The 16,525-nt window shown below is 31.2% G+C and overlaps 1 protein-coding gene across 1 annotated transcript in view; it reads left to right on the top strand.

Moving 5' to 3' along the window:
- The first annotated feature begins 777 nt into the window (after positions 1-777).
- LOC126743536 (uncharacterized) overlaps positions 778-16,525 on the top strand; it is a 51,907-nt gene continuing 36,159 nt past the window's right edge. Inside the window, exons 1-2 of the mRNA XM_050450670.1 lie at positions 778-1,090; positions 10,704-11,390. Of these exons, the coding sequence (XP_050306627.1) occupies positions 10,755-11,390 (636 nt within the window). The 5' untranslated portion in view covers positions 778-1,090; positions 10,704-10,754. The remainder of the gene's footprint in view (positions 1,091-10,703; positions 11,391-16,525) is intronic.

Genomic DNA, 16,525 nt, shown 5'->3' on the forward strand with positions numbered 1-16,525 from the left:
TTATTATTATAACTACTCTAATAAAAGTTTTCGATTTCCTTTTTTTAAAAACTCTTTTAAAATTTCATCTGGCGACAATGACTTTGTTAGACCACTTTCAATACTAAGAGTGGTTAGTGCTAAAGAACTAAATCGATCCTGACCCATCGTTGACCTAAACCAATTTTTAATTCTTCTCATTGTTGAAAAAGAGCCTTCGCAGGACGCTGAAGAAATTGGCAAAACTAATGCTATTTCCATAAGGGTATATGCATTTGGAAAAGTCTCTTTTCTTAATACATCTTTAATATCAGAAATGGTAATGTTGTGGCTCTGGCTTTTATTTATGCAATTCCCAATAACGGTCATTCAACTACCATCAAAATCCATCTGCAAAAAATTGAAGACAGATTTAGCTAATTTCTGACTTTCGGCAGAAAATCTTATTTTTAGATAGACCTTTAAGATAGACCAAGAACAAAACTTTTGTGCCTCATTTTTTATCAAAGGTGAATTTAAGAACGTTTCTTCGTGTACTGCGGAAGTGGAAGCTTCAACCACATATTCTTTAGGTCTTATACTTTCTGTTTTTTTACGTTTTGAACAATTTTTTTGGGGGGGCTAATTTCATTTTAAAGGGGGCTAATTTCATTTTAAAGGAGGGCTAAGCTCCCCCAAGCCCCCCCCTAACTCCGCCCATGCTGAAAATATACATATTTTAAATACTTGCTAAGAAATTTTTTGCTTACGTTTCTGTTCGTGTAATATACCAAATAAATATTCATTTTCACAAAATTCACATAATAAATTATCGTCTAAAATGGCACTAAAACCAGAAATGCATCGAGAAATCATACAAGAAGCACGTGGCAACATGGCAGGGAAATCATATTATTCGAGTAGTGCAGTGCGCGTACGTGAAGAGCACCAGCTTCGCCCTATCCTGAATTAATCGTGGGAAAAAGTTGTTTTTGTTTATCAAAAATCGAGGAGAATTAAGTGAAAGTGACCGAAATGTGCGTGAGGGAGGGCCGCGGAGCCCCGGGGCGTCCCATACCGTTCGGCCCCATCTCCGTTTCCTGCAACCAAACTGGATATTAACCTCATTTTGGTGAGTCGTCTGGCTGTCACAGTTTTGTTACGTGTGTCCTTGCATGAAAGGGTGTACAAAAACCAAAAATACCTAAGGCAAATTGCCCTTAAAAACATTCAATTTTATATGTTAACACCATCCCAAATAAGTTATTGCGATTTGTGAGGGATGAAGCATTGTTTTCTGCATAACTCTAGACAAGTGTTATTTTTATTTTGGCTTCGATCAACGGCCCGCGGGCGCCTGCTAAATAAAAGTGTTTTATGTTATTTGATCATCATTACAAAAATGCCTATTTTGGACTGGTTTTGAATTTAAAAGTTGTTCTGTTATTAAATCCTGTTTGGAATCCATTACTTCTTGTTATTTTAGTAAAAATAGACTAACTAGTGAGATGTAGGTAAATATATCAGAAATTTCCTGCTTTCAACAATTTTTGCAGATAGGCATCTTTCCATGATATTGATAACAAAAAAGGATATATGATATCTTTATAGTTTGTGTAAGTATCTAAATTTTGGATCCCCAATAGCTACATATTTGGTTAACAAGATTTTTTAATTTTTTTTTATCATATATTCCCAAATATCTGGCAGGAAAGAGCAAAGAAATGTCAACACCTTAGTTCAACACTATTCAAATCATAACAAAGTCAATAATTAAAAACAATGTACTCCTATTTCCAGGAGTTATGGCTCTTCATGGAATTTTTAACTTACCTTATATACCTACTTCAAAAATTAAATTAATTTAATTATAAACTCATGTCCAAATTTATCTCTATAATAGGTATATAAAAAGACTTGTCCTGACTGATAATTAATGTACAGCCCAAATGGTAAAACCTAGAAATATGAAATTTGAGGACAACATTCCAATGGTTATGTATGCATTCCCCTAAGAAGGGATTTTTTGAAATTCCATTGGGAAAGGAAAATGAAACACATCATTTTAATTTTTTTACTCAATTTCCATTTTTTTTAAAGGGTAAAACCACCCTTTAAGATTTTAACATCTTTTTTTATCCTTAAATTCATTGTTTTTCAGAAAAAAACTGCAAAACACTTCAATATAATTTCATTTTAATGAAGGGGTGAAATGGGGTGAAAACTTCTTCTACGAAAATTCTTACAAGAAGGCAAGTCCTTCAGTAGAACTTTTCTTTTATTTTCAAATTACACGCGAGCAACGCCGCAGGCATTTAGCTAGTTTAATATAAAGTTGTTGAAGCCTAAATAAACTGAAATTTCATTTAGTCAATAACCAATAGTTTTATTAAAGTTAATACACCATTGTATTTATACAGGTCAAGTATAAAATATGAATACAAAGAAAATATTAACTTAGACAATAAAATTATTTACAATAAAACTTACTCCAAATTCAAGTACAAACAATCTAACTACTTATATAACATTTTTTAAAATGAGTGGTAGGTTCCTAACAGTCATTTTAAAAGATAACATTAAAAAAACTTTGGCCCATAAAAACTTTGACCATCCTGTGACCTTTTGAGATAACAGTAGTTTGGTAACAGGTTTTTTCTTTGCCTGCTATCATACTGATGAATATCCTCATGAAACATAACTATCCATGCTCTTTTTCATATGCATCAGGTTCTCTAAAACATACATACTTGACCTAGTTAATATCCAAGTTTATGAATGCATTCACAGTCTTCCCTCTAGCCCAGTCAAGAGACCACCCTGACTGCCCTCCTTATCTGAAACCTGAAAATTTTGATTGATCTTTTTGATTGTGTAGAATGCTTCAATGCAAGGATCATATATGAAAGTTTACAGTGAAATTCTTAGGCAAAATTATGCTGCTCTTAATATGCTTAGACACAAAATGTCCCAATTTCACAACAGATATAAACTACTCTTTAGTCCACACACCATTGAGTCAATGTGCACATCAAGAAGCAGGCTAGAATCAAGATGAACTGCCAGAAACTTAACACATGATGAAAAACTTTGACTGAACATGTTATTATCCCTTACAAAAAACTCCACCTTCTTTGTTTTCTCAACATTCAAATCCAATCCATTGACTGCAAACTAGTACTCACCCCTCTCCTGTCATCTCAATAAAACCTCCATAGCATCCACTTTGGTTTCCACAGTAGAGGAGATGGTTGTGTTATTAGCAAAAGTGTGAACTTTGTTGTTGGTTCTAAAGTTGGTAAATCATTATTGTACCTTAGAAAAAGTATGAACCCCAATACTGAACCTTGTGGCACCCCTATGGTGATCACACTTTCTGTTGATTTTCCTACCCTAACTACACTACTGGAAAAGTATTTCTTGAGTTTGCATCATGCGAGAAACAGTTAAAGGCCTTGCTAAGGTCACGAAACATTTTATAATATTCACACAGCTTCAGCAAAAGTGACCTCCCTAAATAAAACAAATGTATAGGCTTTTTTATGTCATTTATAAAATCTGTAATTTTACTTATAACAACAATATTGTGCAATGTCTGAAAAAAAATTGTTAAATAAATCTGCTGTGACAGCATTGGATTTGCTCCTTTGTTTATTGATTTTCTGTTGTTTAACAATATTTACATTAAGGTTACTACTTTGCATGTAATTAAGGTTATTATTTAGATGTAGGTACTGATGGTTAGATGTAAGGCTGATATGAGAGAAAAATTTTTAGACTAATTTTAGAAAACCTTAAATGAACACATCACATAAATAATCTAAAACCTACAATAACAAGTAGTGTGTGTAAGAGTCCTATATTTTCAAAGAGATAACAATAACAATCTAATGATTTTCATTTATAAATCTTTGGGGCAATATATATTATGATTTGTAGGAACCTATAGAAGTATTTTAAGAGATTTCCAACTTATTGAAATTATATTTTAAAATACACAAAAAAACTATTCATGCTTCTTAAACTTTCAGTCTTTTATGCATTTAGTCTTTTTATTTAGAAAAAAAACAGGATTAGGATATATTTATGAAACTACACGTAATGTAAATAAACACTAGTATTTTAAAAACTTTAAATTCAGAATCATTTCATTATCATTAATTTTCATTAGACCCCATATCTATAAAGCATATTATGATAAGATCCAAAATAAGAAGATAAGACTTGTAGAGCACTTCTGTAAGTGCGGTCTTACCAATGATACAAATAGTGCTTTATTGGCTGAAATAATAGTAAAATCACTTATAATAAAGTAAAAGTACAGGTTATATCTCAGTTATATTATGCCATGTGTAGTATACCTGAGGTATAATCTAACACCATGCTTAGGTAATATTTTTAATTTTTCCACCTTAATTAAACATTAGCTGGTTATTCTCATTTCATGTATGATTAAGTTACAAAAAATGTTTATTAATAATAAAAATTTAATGCTTCAGAATATGTTTATTATTAAAGTATGCAATATTGTGTTGGTCTGTAGGCTTTAATTTAAATAAAACACCTCCTTTTAAATTAATAAAATAAATTGTTTTTTAACTATATCAAAGTATCCTTTTTGAAGACAAAGAAATATTTCAAACTCTGCTTTTAGGAGCTTTTTACCCCAGCTCCTAATTAATTTTAAACTATTTTCTTAGAATTATGCACCAAAATTTCTTAGTGAAATGCCATTTATTCATTAACCAAAGAGAATGAACAATGCCTATAATAACTATAAAGCAGGACTATATAGAGTTATAGACCATTAGTTGAAAATAGTTACAGTTAGTTGAAAAGTATTCACATTATCATATCAATTCAGGTTCAGAAAGATTTTTTTAAATTATTTCACCTATATCAGATATATATTTAATTGTTGTTTATTTTTATAAAATTGCATTAACATTATCTTAATGTTAAACTATTGATAAATATTTTCTTGATTAATTTATACACATTTTTATTATACTATTTATAGAGCCTTTTTTGTCATTATGGCCCCCTTTAAAAGTCTTTAAACCATATGCATGTAATAATTCCTTGGAAAATTAAAGAAAAAAACATTCTTAATTTAATCACTAATAAGAAGGTTAAACAAAAGAAGTGCAAGTCTTGAGGCACTCCCTGATGACTTTATTTTGAATAGATAACTAGTAATTTTTCCAAAAATCTTTTTAGTGAATCTAATCCATTTATTCCTAATCCTTGTGGTTTATGTGGTCAAAGGCCTTGGCAAAAAAACACTCTCATAAGTTTGTCATTACATTATAATGCAAATGTTTTAGAAGTGAGTGTGTCCCCATATAATTCTACTGAGAAAATATCCAAAATAAACATCTTTGATTGAACAGGGCTGTTACAGAGCCAGGCAAAGTACAACTAAGGAATAGATATCTTTATAAGTTATTTTTTTAAATCAGCATAGGCAGCAGCTAATGATTGTTCTGTGAAAGAAATGAGAAAAATAGTAAATACTAAGCAATTGTTCTCAGTTTTTGTAGAATGCTTTTAACCTATAAATGCCTCATAATTTTTCACTATTGATGTTTAGGTAATAAAAACCAAAATTGTATGCATGTATGTATAGCTAATATCTTTGCCAAATCTTTAGATCTTGAAAAAAGTTTCTAATTCTAAGTACTGACCAATAGTTTTAGTTGAATTGTTGAAAAGTAATTCAGGAGCTTGTGGAGGATTGTTTTGTTAGAGAGCATTCAGTCAATACTGAAACTTTATTATTTTTAAATAATACTTTGGAAGGCATTTTACGATGTTTAAGAGATCTTTTTTTTTAGTTTAAGAATTAAATTAAAGATTGGATCCTTTATCTTTCATTAACATATTTTTACATGTTTCATTTAACTAATCATGAAATATACATTGGAAATTGGGGATATGAGAGGAATTAAAAAATATATATATTTGAGTATGTTCTTGACTAAAGGGTATTTTAATATAAAAATTTTAGGCAATAAGTTAAACACAGAGAATACAACCCCAGGGATATTCTATTATACAACCTGGGTATTTTAGGATTTTTTTTTTCATTAAGGTAGCTTGTTTTGTGTGAAAAAAAAACATTTTTTTTTTTAAATATTATGTATTTTTTGTTCAGATCCTTAGACATATTATACAACTCCTAAGCAAACATTTTCCCTTAAAAACCTTAGATCTCTTGACTCCTTCGGGATATCTGAGCTACTTTACTAAAACTCTAGATATCCTCTCCTAACAGTATATTCTTTCTGAAAAATTTCTTACATTCCAAGAATATAGATGTGGCATTTTCACTTTACAGCAATAAGTGTAATTTAGCAGGTAAAATTGGTGAAGCATTTGGTAGATTGGATTGGACAGTTAGCGGAGTGCTAAACAGACTAGATCATGTTTACCTCTTAATGCTCTATAAGTTATACAATGTCTCTTTTAGGTTACAGATACAGAGTTTGGTATCCATTATCAACAACTTTATCTCATCCAACAACAAAATCATCATTATATTTTGTCAAAAAGGTCTTTATATTTCTTCTTTCTTATGAAAAACTTTATTATTACCTAATCTAATCCATAGAATCTTGGGAATGTGTGCAGAGGGTATTTATTTCATAATTAACTGGTAAACTACTAATGGGATTCCATTAAAGTGCTTAGCAGACCATAATATACCCAAACCTAATTAGGTATATGTCCAATCCCAAAAAAAGGTTTCTGCGATTTCTTTTTAGTGATAATAATACTCAAAAGCTAATAAATAATATGGAGGCATTTCATGTCAAAATAGCTGAATAATGGCAGAAAAATACTAGAAATTTAATAAAATGTTGAGATTTAAAAAAGAAATTATGGTTTAGGAAAAAGATTGAAGAGGTAAAATAAATACTATAAAAATATGCTAATCTCTATATATTTTTTCATTTAGACTCTTGTAAATGAGTGACATCTTGTTTTAGTTATATAATACTAAAACACACACTAATAAAACAATTATGATTTTCATAATGTAATGAATTCATTAAAATAACTTGATGGCTTTAACTCTTTTTTTAATTTCTAAAGTTCCAAGATACAACAAGGCAATACAAATATACTTCTTTTTACTAAAAGCTATTTGAGTATCTTTGATATTATTTTAATATTTCATAATTCTCATTTCCAAATAATAAACATCTTATATGATTTTTAGACATTGGATATAGAATACTAGCACATTTGTTAAAATGTGACTTCAATAAATTATGAAAGTATTGTCAAATAGAAAACATGGATATTTTAGATTTATTATTGGCACCTAACCTGTTTTTAATGTTTTCAATACTTAATTAAAGTTTTTAGTCTCACTAAATTCATCAATTTATTTAATAGTGTTTGTACCTTCTCATTTTGTAACCTAATACTGCTTATTGAAAATATATCATTAGCAAACAGATTCAGAATCTCTAATCCATTATGCAATTAAATAAATTATGCTACAAAGGCGCCAAAATGAAGAACTTGAATTTAAAGTTATTTTATTTTTTATTTAATGAAAAAGTAAATATATATCAGTTTCCTTTATACATAAGTAATTCCAAGAAGCAGTGGGGATCAAATCAAACTTATCAAAATTTTTAAGTTTTTATTTTTATTGATTATATTGATTATATATATATATATATATATATATTATTTTTATTTATGTTGCCGTTCAAAATGCATACTTGAAGTATTTTAATTAATTGGCTCTTTAAGCCAGTAAGAGTTTCTCATAGACATTAAGACAAATATTGAAGGGTTTTGACATATTAGATTAGATTAGATAGTTTATTAGTAATAATATTCAAACAAGTACTTTTACAAGTCAAATAAAATATGTAATGAAACTTGTAAATTAGGGATTAAATATTAAAAAAAAAAAAAAAAGTTGCTACATAGTTTGTACATATACATATAAAATAGAAATAACAAAAGTTTAAAATTCAAATTATTAGAGATAAAATTCAATTTAACTACACTTTCTAAACACATTAAAAGTACTAAGACAAATTAAAATTTGATCCAAAGTACTCCCCAAATGAAAAAAAGCTTTTTCTAAAAGAAAACATTTAATTTCCTTCTTATATTGGTTCAAATTTAAAACCTTTATGCTGGCTGGTACACAGTTATAGAACTTTACAGATAGGTATCTGGAGCCGCTTCTGGATCTCTCAAATTGGCAGAAATCAGGTACAAGATTGGTGTTGTTCCTGTAGGATAATTATGGATGTATTCATGAGAATTATATAGGTTTAAATTTTACTTGATGTGCAACAGACACTGCATAATGTACACACAGGGTAGAATCATTATTTTTAAAGATTTAAAAGAATTTCAACATTCATCCCTATAGCCAAGACCAGACATGATGCGTATGCATTTTCTTTGTTGTCCAAAAGCTTTTTCCATATGGCAGGAATGACCCCACGATAGAATGGCTTAAGTTAAATGGGAATGGAAATTGCTGTGGTAAGCTGTTAAAAGGGTTTCTCTAGAAGTTACCTGAAAAAGGTTTCTAAAAAGAAAAAGTTGCTGTGATAATTTTTTTGACAGATTAATCAGATGTTCTTCCCAGGTTAAGCGCTCATCCAAGATTGTACCTACAAACTTGGCATGCTGTTCACATTGAGGCAACAAAGGCTGGGGAACATTAATATGGTTACGAAGAGAAAAACTTACACTTTGTTATTTTGAATTATTTAAAGACAGATGGTTTGCCAGAAGCCATTCAGAGAGATTTTGTTCTGATGCAAGGTAGTTAATATTATGAATTTCTGAAGGATGATAACTTACATAAAAGGTAGTATCATCAGCAAATAGTACAATGTTGAATTCCTGATTTAGACAGAAAGAAAGATCATTTATATAAATGAGAAATACTATGGGACCCAACACTGGCCCTTGTGGTACACCAAACTCTAAATGTTTTTTATGTTTATCACACTTACTGAAATGGACATACTGTTCCCTGTCTGAAAGATATGACTTAAGTAGCTGAATTGCACTGTCCTGGAAATTATATTATTGTATTTAAGATACCTTTGTCAAAGGAGCTATTTATAATTTCACAGAGCTCTGCAAGTACTGAGTCAAGAAGGGTACAAAATAGTCTCACAGAAATACACCATCAATACCTGCAGAATTCTTGTTTTTAATTTTTCCTAAAATACTCTTAAAGTCTTGAACATCTGTATGATATAGGCAAAAGGATTCCCGTACAGATATGTTTTTTTAATTAAGACACTGGATCAATATTTGTTTATTCCAATTTCAAGTTTAATATCATTTCATGTACATTATACAAAAGGCTCTTAAATCTTTGGGTTTTATAATTAGAAATAGCAAGAATTTTGAAATACCAACTATAATAAGATTATATAATGCCTTGGTGAGACCGCACCTGGAATATGTAATACATATCTGGATGCCTATCACAATAACACATATTGATCAAATTGAAAAAGTTTAAAAAAGATTTGCCAGGTATCTCTATGTTAGAAAGCACAATGAATATCCTTATATGATCTCATATACGAGTATGCTTAAGACTTTTATGATGGAATCTCTTTTGGATAGGAAAAAACAACTAGCGGTGATATATTTGTTCTTTATTATAAATAACATTAAATATTGTAACTGTGATCTTATAAACTTCATCAAAATAAGTGTACGAAAATTCAATTTAAGGATTTGGAATCCACACAATTTATTTTGTGTTATTTCTGATAGTGTGTCTCCAATGAATAATGTGATGGCAATTACGAACCAGTTCCTTAATCAATTCATTCATGTGGATTTATTTAATATGTCTTCTGCAGATCTAAGGCTGACCCTTAAAAATAGATATAGGTATAATATAGATTTATAGATACAGTGGTATCCTATATATTTTTTTTTATTACAAACCATGTTATATTTTTATTTATTTTAATTTTGTTTTTCTTTGTATTTTGTAGTATTTTAAGGTTTTAATTTAATTTTTGTTGCTGCCTTTACATGTAATTAGTGTCTGCTTAGTGTTTGTAAAGAGAATCATAAATAAATATTAGAACTTATATTATGTCCCAATTTTTCCACAATTGTCCAATAATAATCCTTAAGAGTATCTGGATCCATGTCAGTTTGATAAAAAAAAAAATTATTACAGCTTCCCCTTAAATCGTTAACAGTTTAGAGAGTTTGATGTTAAATTCATTTAGGGGGTCAGAGAAGTTCGTCATTATCTCCCAATTAATTTTATTGCAATCCCGTTTAAACTTAATAAAATTTGCTTTACTATATATCCTTCCCCTTTGCATGATTTTAGTATTGATAAAATAGCTTCATGATCTGATAAGGCAGACGGTACTACAGTCGTAATGCAAGAATTACTCTCATTAAAATTTACACAAAAATAATCAATTAAAGTACTTGATAAATTGGTTATATGGGTTGGATCCTATACCAACATTTTTAAGTTAAAAGAATAAAATATTTCAAATAGGCATTGAGTATGTAAAGAATCCTTATCTAAATAATTAATATTAAAATCTCCTGCAACTAATACCCTTGATTTCACTGGCAAAAGGGAAAGCAAAATCTCTAATCTGGGTGTATCAATACTGTACAATTTAAAATAATATATTTGAATTTAACTTTACAATATTCGATTTTATGTATGACATATGTCTAAGCTTAATTGATGATTTCAGGTTATAAACCGGAGGACAATTCCATCACCCTCATCATCATCTTGATCAACAATGGTAAACAATGACTGCGATACGCCATCATCAGATGGTGATCGTGGAGATGACAAAACGCAGGATGGCGAAGGCGGCGGAGTCCAAACGGATGACGCGGCCGCCCTCGGATCCCGATCCTCTTCGGATCATGAAGAACCACTTAATCAGCAGGATTCGATCACCGCCGAGGGTGTCGTCACGATGGAGGCCACCAAAACCGAAATCAAAAGCGACATGCCCCGAAAATTGGAACATCGCACGGTCAAACGGAAATTGCTCTGTTTATACTGCGAGCGATCGTTCGGAAGTGCCAACTTAAGGCAAAAGCATGTCGAGAGGGTGCACTCGTTAAAACCCTCACGTAGGGTGAGTGCGAGGAGGTTGAATCAGCTGAGCGCCACCCCGTGCGGTTATTGTGATAAGTTTAATGATACGGAACATACATTAAACGATCTGTTTCAACACTTGGCTCAGGAGCATTCTGGAAAGTATTTTGGATGCTTGCAGTGTGAGGAACGATTTCTTAACTCTACTCAGTTTGTTGAACATAATTCCATTAAGCATTTCACTGAGAAGCCTACTTTGATGGTCCTTTTACCAAATGCTTCCAGTCAGATTGAGCAACTTGGGGCTGGCGGGACAGAGGAAGAAGAGGTATGTCATTTCTAAAACTTATTGCTATTTTATTTCTGTTTATTATTAAATGTACAAAAATAAAAGGTTGTGAGCTTATAATATTAGATACTAAAACTTTTAATTTTAAGAAGTTATTGATAGGTTGAGGCCTGTTCTGTTTTCAAATGTATAGAGAAAATTAAATGACTCAGTTTTACATTTGGAGCAATGAGTGCAAAAAATATATTTCATAATATACTAAAATAAAGAAAGAATATGTTAAGTCAAAATTGACTTTATGGCGCATTTCAATTTAGGAAGTTTTTCTAATAATTATATGAAAAAGTTAAATTTTATATTTTTTATTGAAACTTGCAAAAGAAGTTCTGTGCAATTTAAATAAACGATCTTCAAAAGTTTTAACACTTTAGTTTACTCACATATTTATTTTCATAAAATTTAAAGTGACATATTCAATTAGCTAAAAAATTTTCTTTGTTCAATTAATGGATAAGATAACATTTATTTATTTGAGGCAAGTGGCAACTTATTTAAAGAATAAAAATGCATTTATCTTGATGTCCCTGATGCAATTGTAATTAGATATAAGGTATATTTTTGAAAAAATTTCATATGCAGTTAGGTTCTGGAATAATTAGCTGCCAAATGGCTCAGAACTGGTCTATACACGGGATAATCCACGGCCTATAAGTAGTTTTAGGACATCGGTGTGGTGTGTTTGCTTACAAAGCAAAACATACATTTTCCGTCGTGTGTGTTAATTTCTGGTTCCCTTTTCCCCACACAACGAACACATCAATTGTATCAAGGTGTCTTTTATTGTTCCTGTTTAACTGTCGCATTTCTGTCCAGGGAATTTGATATTGTCTCTTAACCCAAGTTCTTATTTCTCTGCTTGTAATACTTTTTAGCACCCCCCAATGCAGGCTTTGTTCCAATAACGGAACTAGCAGATCCTCTTCTAGCAAGCCCATCCGCTTTTTCATTTCCTAGTACCCCGCTGTTATCACTCAACCACACAACTTTCAGGTTATTACAATTCCCAGCTTTTTTAGTTCTAGTAGGCACATCCATACTAGCTTTCATGTAACCCTGGCGTTCGCAAGTGCCTTACGGACTCTGCCTGGCTGTTAGATATTATTAGGATCTGCTTGTTGTTGTAGACCAGACATCTTACTTTATTTTTTTAATGCTTATGGCCGATTTTTTGCTCTCTAAGAACCAATGTTGAGGCAATATCATACTACCTTGATGTCTGATGTCTTTCCAGATGTTTATTGTTTTTTGAGACATTGTTATCGTATAAATATCATTGCTTTGGTCAGCTGCTTTGAATTTTTAATGGAGTTCTTTGAGTTTCTTTTAGTTGTTTTTTTTGGATGTGTAACCTAAGACCTAAGTAGTAGGTTGTTCCAGATTTTGAGTTCCAAAATAATTAGTTTTTCCACATCCGGTGGACAGAAAGGTTTGGGAACAGAAAAAAAATTAAAGCTGTTCTTAAATAAAGTAAAGTCTTTTCCTTACTTTCTCGCATACCAACTTATTTTCTGTTGATAAAATTTATTCACACTTTGGAAACATATTAAAATTTGATGCATTATTATGCTCCTGTAAAAATGATAGGTTTGGCGGTATTCAGCTCAATAATGATTCAGGAATGTTCGGGGACTTTACCCAAAAATGTCAGGGCATCCATTTTCTTTAATACTTTACCAGACATTACACAATGCTGTTTTTCCTGGGATATTGTCGAATTTAGATAAATGCATGTGGCCTGGCCTCACAAGGCTCTTGTGACCTGCAAAAAATAGGAAATAGGACTTTTGTCGAATTCTGCAGGCACCAATCAGTGTTCATTCCCACTGTTGACCTCTCATTGAGGAGTACTCTAAAACCTAAAAACTTATTCACCAGTTTATTACCATGTATTATACACCTTAATGTATTATCATTGAAATGTCTTAAGTGTGTCGTCTCCTTTTCAGTTACCTCTGGTAGGCATCTTCTGGAATTGGTTTTTTTTTTTAATTTTTATTATTGTGTTATCATTTACTAGATATATTATCCTCTATAATATTAGCTTTTCTGTCAAACTGCTGCAGGAACATTTTACAATGTAATTTGTCCATTACCATATTTTGCTTCAGCCCTAAGTGCTTTTGCTTCTGGACATTAGAATCAGATACTATTTTTTACATTTTACTTCTTTTTACTTGTTGGTTGGAAGCAACATCACTTTGCTACAGGTCTACATTAAAATTTCTTTTCAGCTGCCTGAATAAATGTTGTCTTATGCCTTTAAGACATATGTATATACAGGGTGTCCATTTAATATTGCGGTGCTCAATTGCGGCTAAATCTTGAAACGGAAAAAATCTTTAATACGGGGAATGTTAATTGAGTTAGAGGGGCTACTGTTTAAAATTAGTTTGGTTGATGATGGTGTCCCAAAAAAGCGTGGTACATAATTTGATTTTTTTAAAAATGGAACCACCTATATTTTTTTTTTAGAAATGGGAGTCCATCATTTGACTTTCTCTTTAGCCCTAAAATTGTTTTGCCCTAAAATGTGACGTTGCCTAGTTATTAACAATTTAAAGACATTTTCACGAAAATCAATGCTCACTTAAATTTTAATATTTACCGCCGACGTTTTTGATCTTTAAATATATGTAGAGTCCTTGACTAAGTTCATTTTATCTTTCAAAATTCCAAAATTTTTTTTATATGGGCTGATCAAAATGGTTACTCAAATAGAAGATATTTTCAATTCAATTTTGCGTTATTTTTTTTTTTAATGGAACACCCTGTATCTAGTAACTCGTTTTAATCGTAAATCTTTTTATCTTCAATTTGATGCCAATAATTTTGAAACCGTTTTCTCAAAATTTGTTCTTAAAGGAAAAATTACATATTTTTTTCGTAGGCATTACACCGTTTATTTTTACTTGAGAATTATTAGAGCATACTGGAGTACAAAACAAACTAGAACAGAAGCAGTTTTAAATGAAGAAATTAACTTGGCAGTTACCAAATCAGTTGTAGAAAGCCGAAAATTAGAGCGAGACAAACGTACGGGCTTACAAATACACAAATCGTCTGTAGTAAAATGCCACAAGAAAAATAAATATCACTCCCATCAAGTTCAGTTAAATCAAGCATTCACGGAAAACATTAACAACATTAACTAAACATTATAAATACGTTCTATCACAAAAATTGCTCGAAATGCCTATCGTTTTGCTCCATACACAAATCAACCCTACGTGCAACAAATCTTCTAACTGCACGAAGCGTAGAAGGCGTAATACGTCTAAAAGACTCTTGTATCCGCTCCACCATATCTTCCCTAGTAGATTTCTACGATTCCTCACAAGAAGAAATTCAGAAGGGTTAATAATTCCGGTGACCTAGGAGGCCATCCAAAGGGACCTATCCTTCTACCTAAGTTCTTGATGTAGCAAGCTCTTGATAAGGATCATATTTGTTTTTCTTGGGACATTTTCCCATGGACGATTTCGATATTTCAGAGTTCTTACTTATTTGTCTTACACTAACTTCCAGTGTTGCAACAACCAACATGGTAATTATCAATTGGTTTTCTTTATTTAAAACTGTTTTCCTTCTATTTTTTTTTTGTATTTTACGCTTCCAGTACGCTCGAATCGTTCTTTTATTTTGGCAACACTAGCATCAGGATGTCGGTTATTAGGAACTTTTTCCTAATAAACCCTTGAAGCCAAAAAATAGTTCCCAAGGCATTCACATATGACATAAATCATATTAACTTATTTTGACACAAATTTACTTAACATGTATGATAAGTAAACATTATAATTTGCATACGTCACACAACAAAGAATAAATGAATTATGACCAACTTTTTACTTGTAAGAAAAATTTCTCATTTTTAAATGAGACAAGCATCAGGGATTAATAGTAGGGGAGGATGGGGCAAGTGAGACACCTTAAGGCTCTGCGGCGTATAACTTACTAAGTTTTAGAAATAAAAAAACTTTCATCGTTTGTAACACGAGTTTAATTGGTTTCAAACTAACATAACCTTAAAAATAAACTAAACATTAACTCTTTGGAAAAATATCAAACTTAAAACAAAAAAAGAAAAATGACTCTTTTGCCCCAAGTTATAGGGGTAAGTGAGTCACCCACATGGGGCAAGTAAGTCCGAATGCTAATTAATCAACGACAATTGTCACAAACATAATTATTAGTACCTGGCTCATTATCGCAACAATCCTCATGTAACTAGGCACCACATTGCATGCACATTATCCATTCTTCATAACAAGTGTCTTTGTAGGTCTCATGACAGTAAATGCATAATGTGTTTCTCTCTTCGTCCGGCGTTGTTTTTATGTTGTGTTGTTTCTCTTCTGCTCTTGACGTGGCACTTTGCTTCTTTTGCTTAGAAATTCCTTCTTTTAATTTTTTTCCATTACTAGTACTTGTCCCTGCTTTGTTGTCTAGTTTCTTTTTTACTTGGTTAACTTTCACTGGTTTTAATTTTTCTTCCAATTGATCTTTGTAAGGAGAACTGGTTATTATTTTAGATCCTTCTATGCGCCTAGATTTGGATTTGGTATTTTCTTTCTTTTGAGAGGGTTTTGGAACTGGGCTTAAAGTTGAAACTGAAACATAACTACATGAATGGTTGCTTTTGTTCAGAATTATTTACTAATTCTTTAGAAGTCCTCTAGATATCATCTTTTCTCAACAAGACTTCATCACTTATTACGGGACCCTCGATGGGATTAATGTTTTCTGTCCTACATTCCTTTTGAAGAATGTTCTCGGCTGGCGCAAAGTCACTGTCTTGAAACACATCTGGATTATATGGGTAGATTCCTGTTTTTTCAAAACTCTTAATAATATTTGTTGGTGTAAAAGCCTTAATAAGCGCATTTTTAATAATAGGAGCCATATCATATTCTGTGATCCTAGAGCCTGGATGATTTGTAAGCCAGTGATCCATTTCTCCTGCCAGATAGGTTTTAAATGGTCCAAAGACACTTACGTCCAGCGGTTGCAACTTATTTGATGTGTGAGGAGGTAAGGTTATAATAGAAACTCCTGATTTTCTAGCCAGGTTTACTAAATTAATGGACTTATTACGTGAATGTCCATCTAGTATC

Source organism: Anthonomus grandis, chromosome 13 (assembly GCF_022605725.1).
Source record: "Anthonomus grandis grandis chromosome 13, icAntGran1.3, whole genome shotgun sequence".
NCBI classification, from domain to species: domain Eukaryota; kingdom Metazoa; phylum Arthropoda; class Insecta; order Coleoptera; family Curculionidae; genus Anthonomus; species Anthonomus grandis.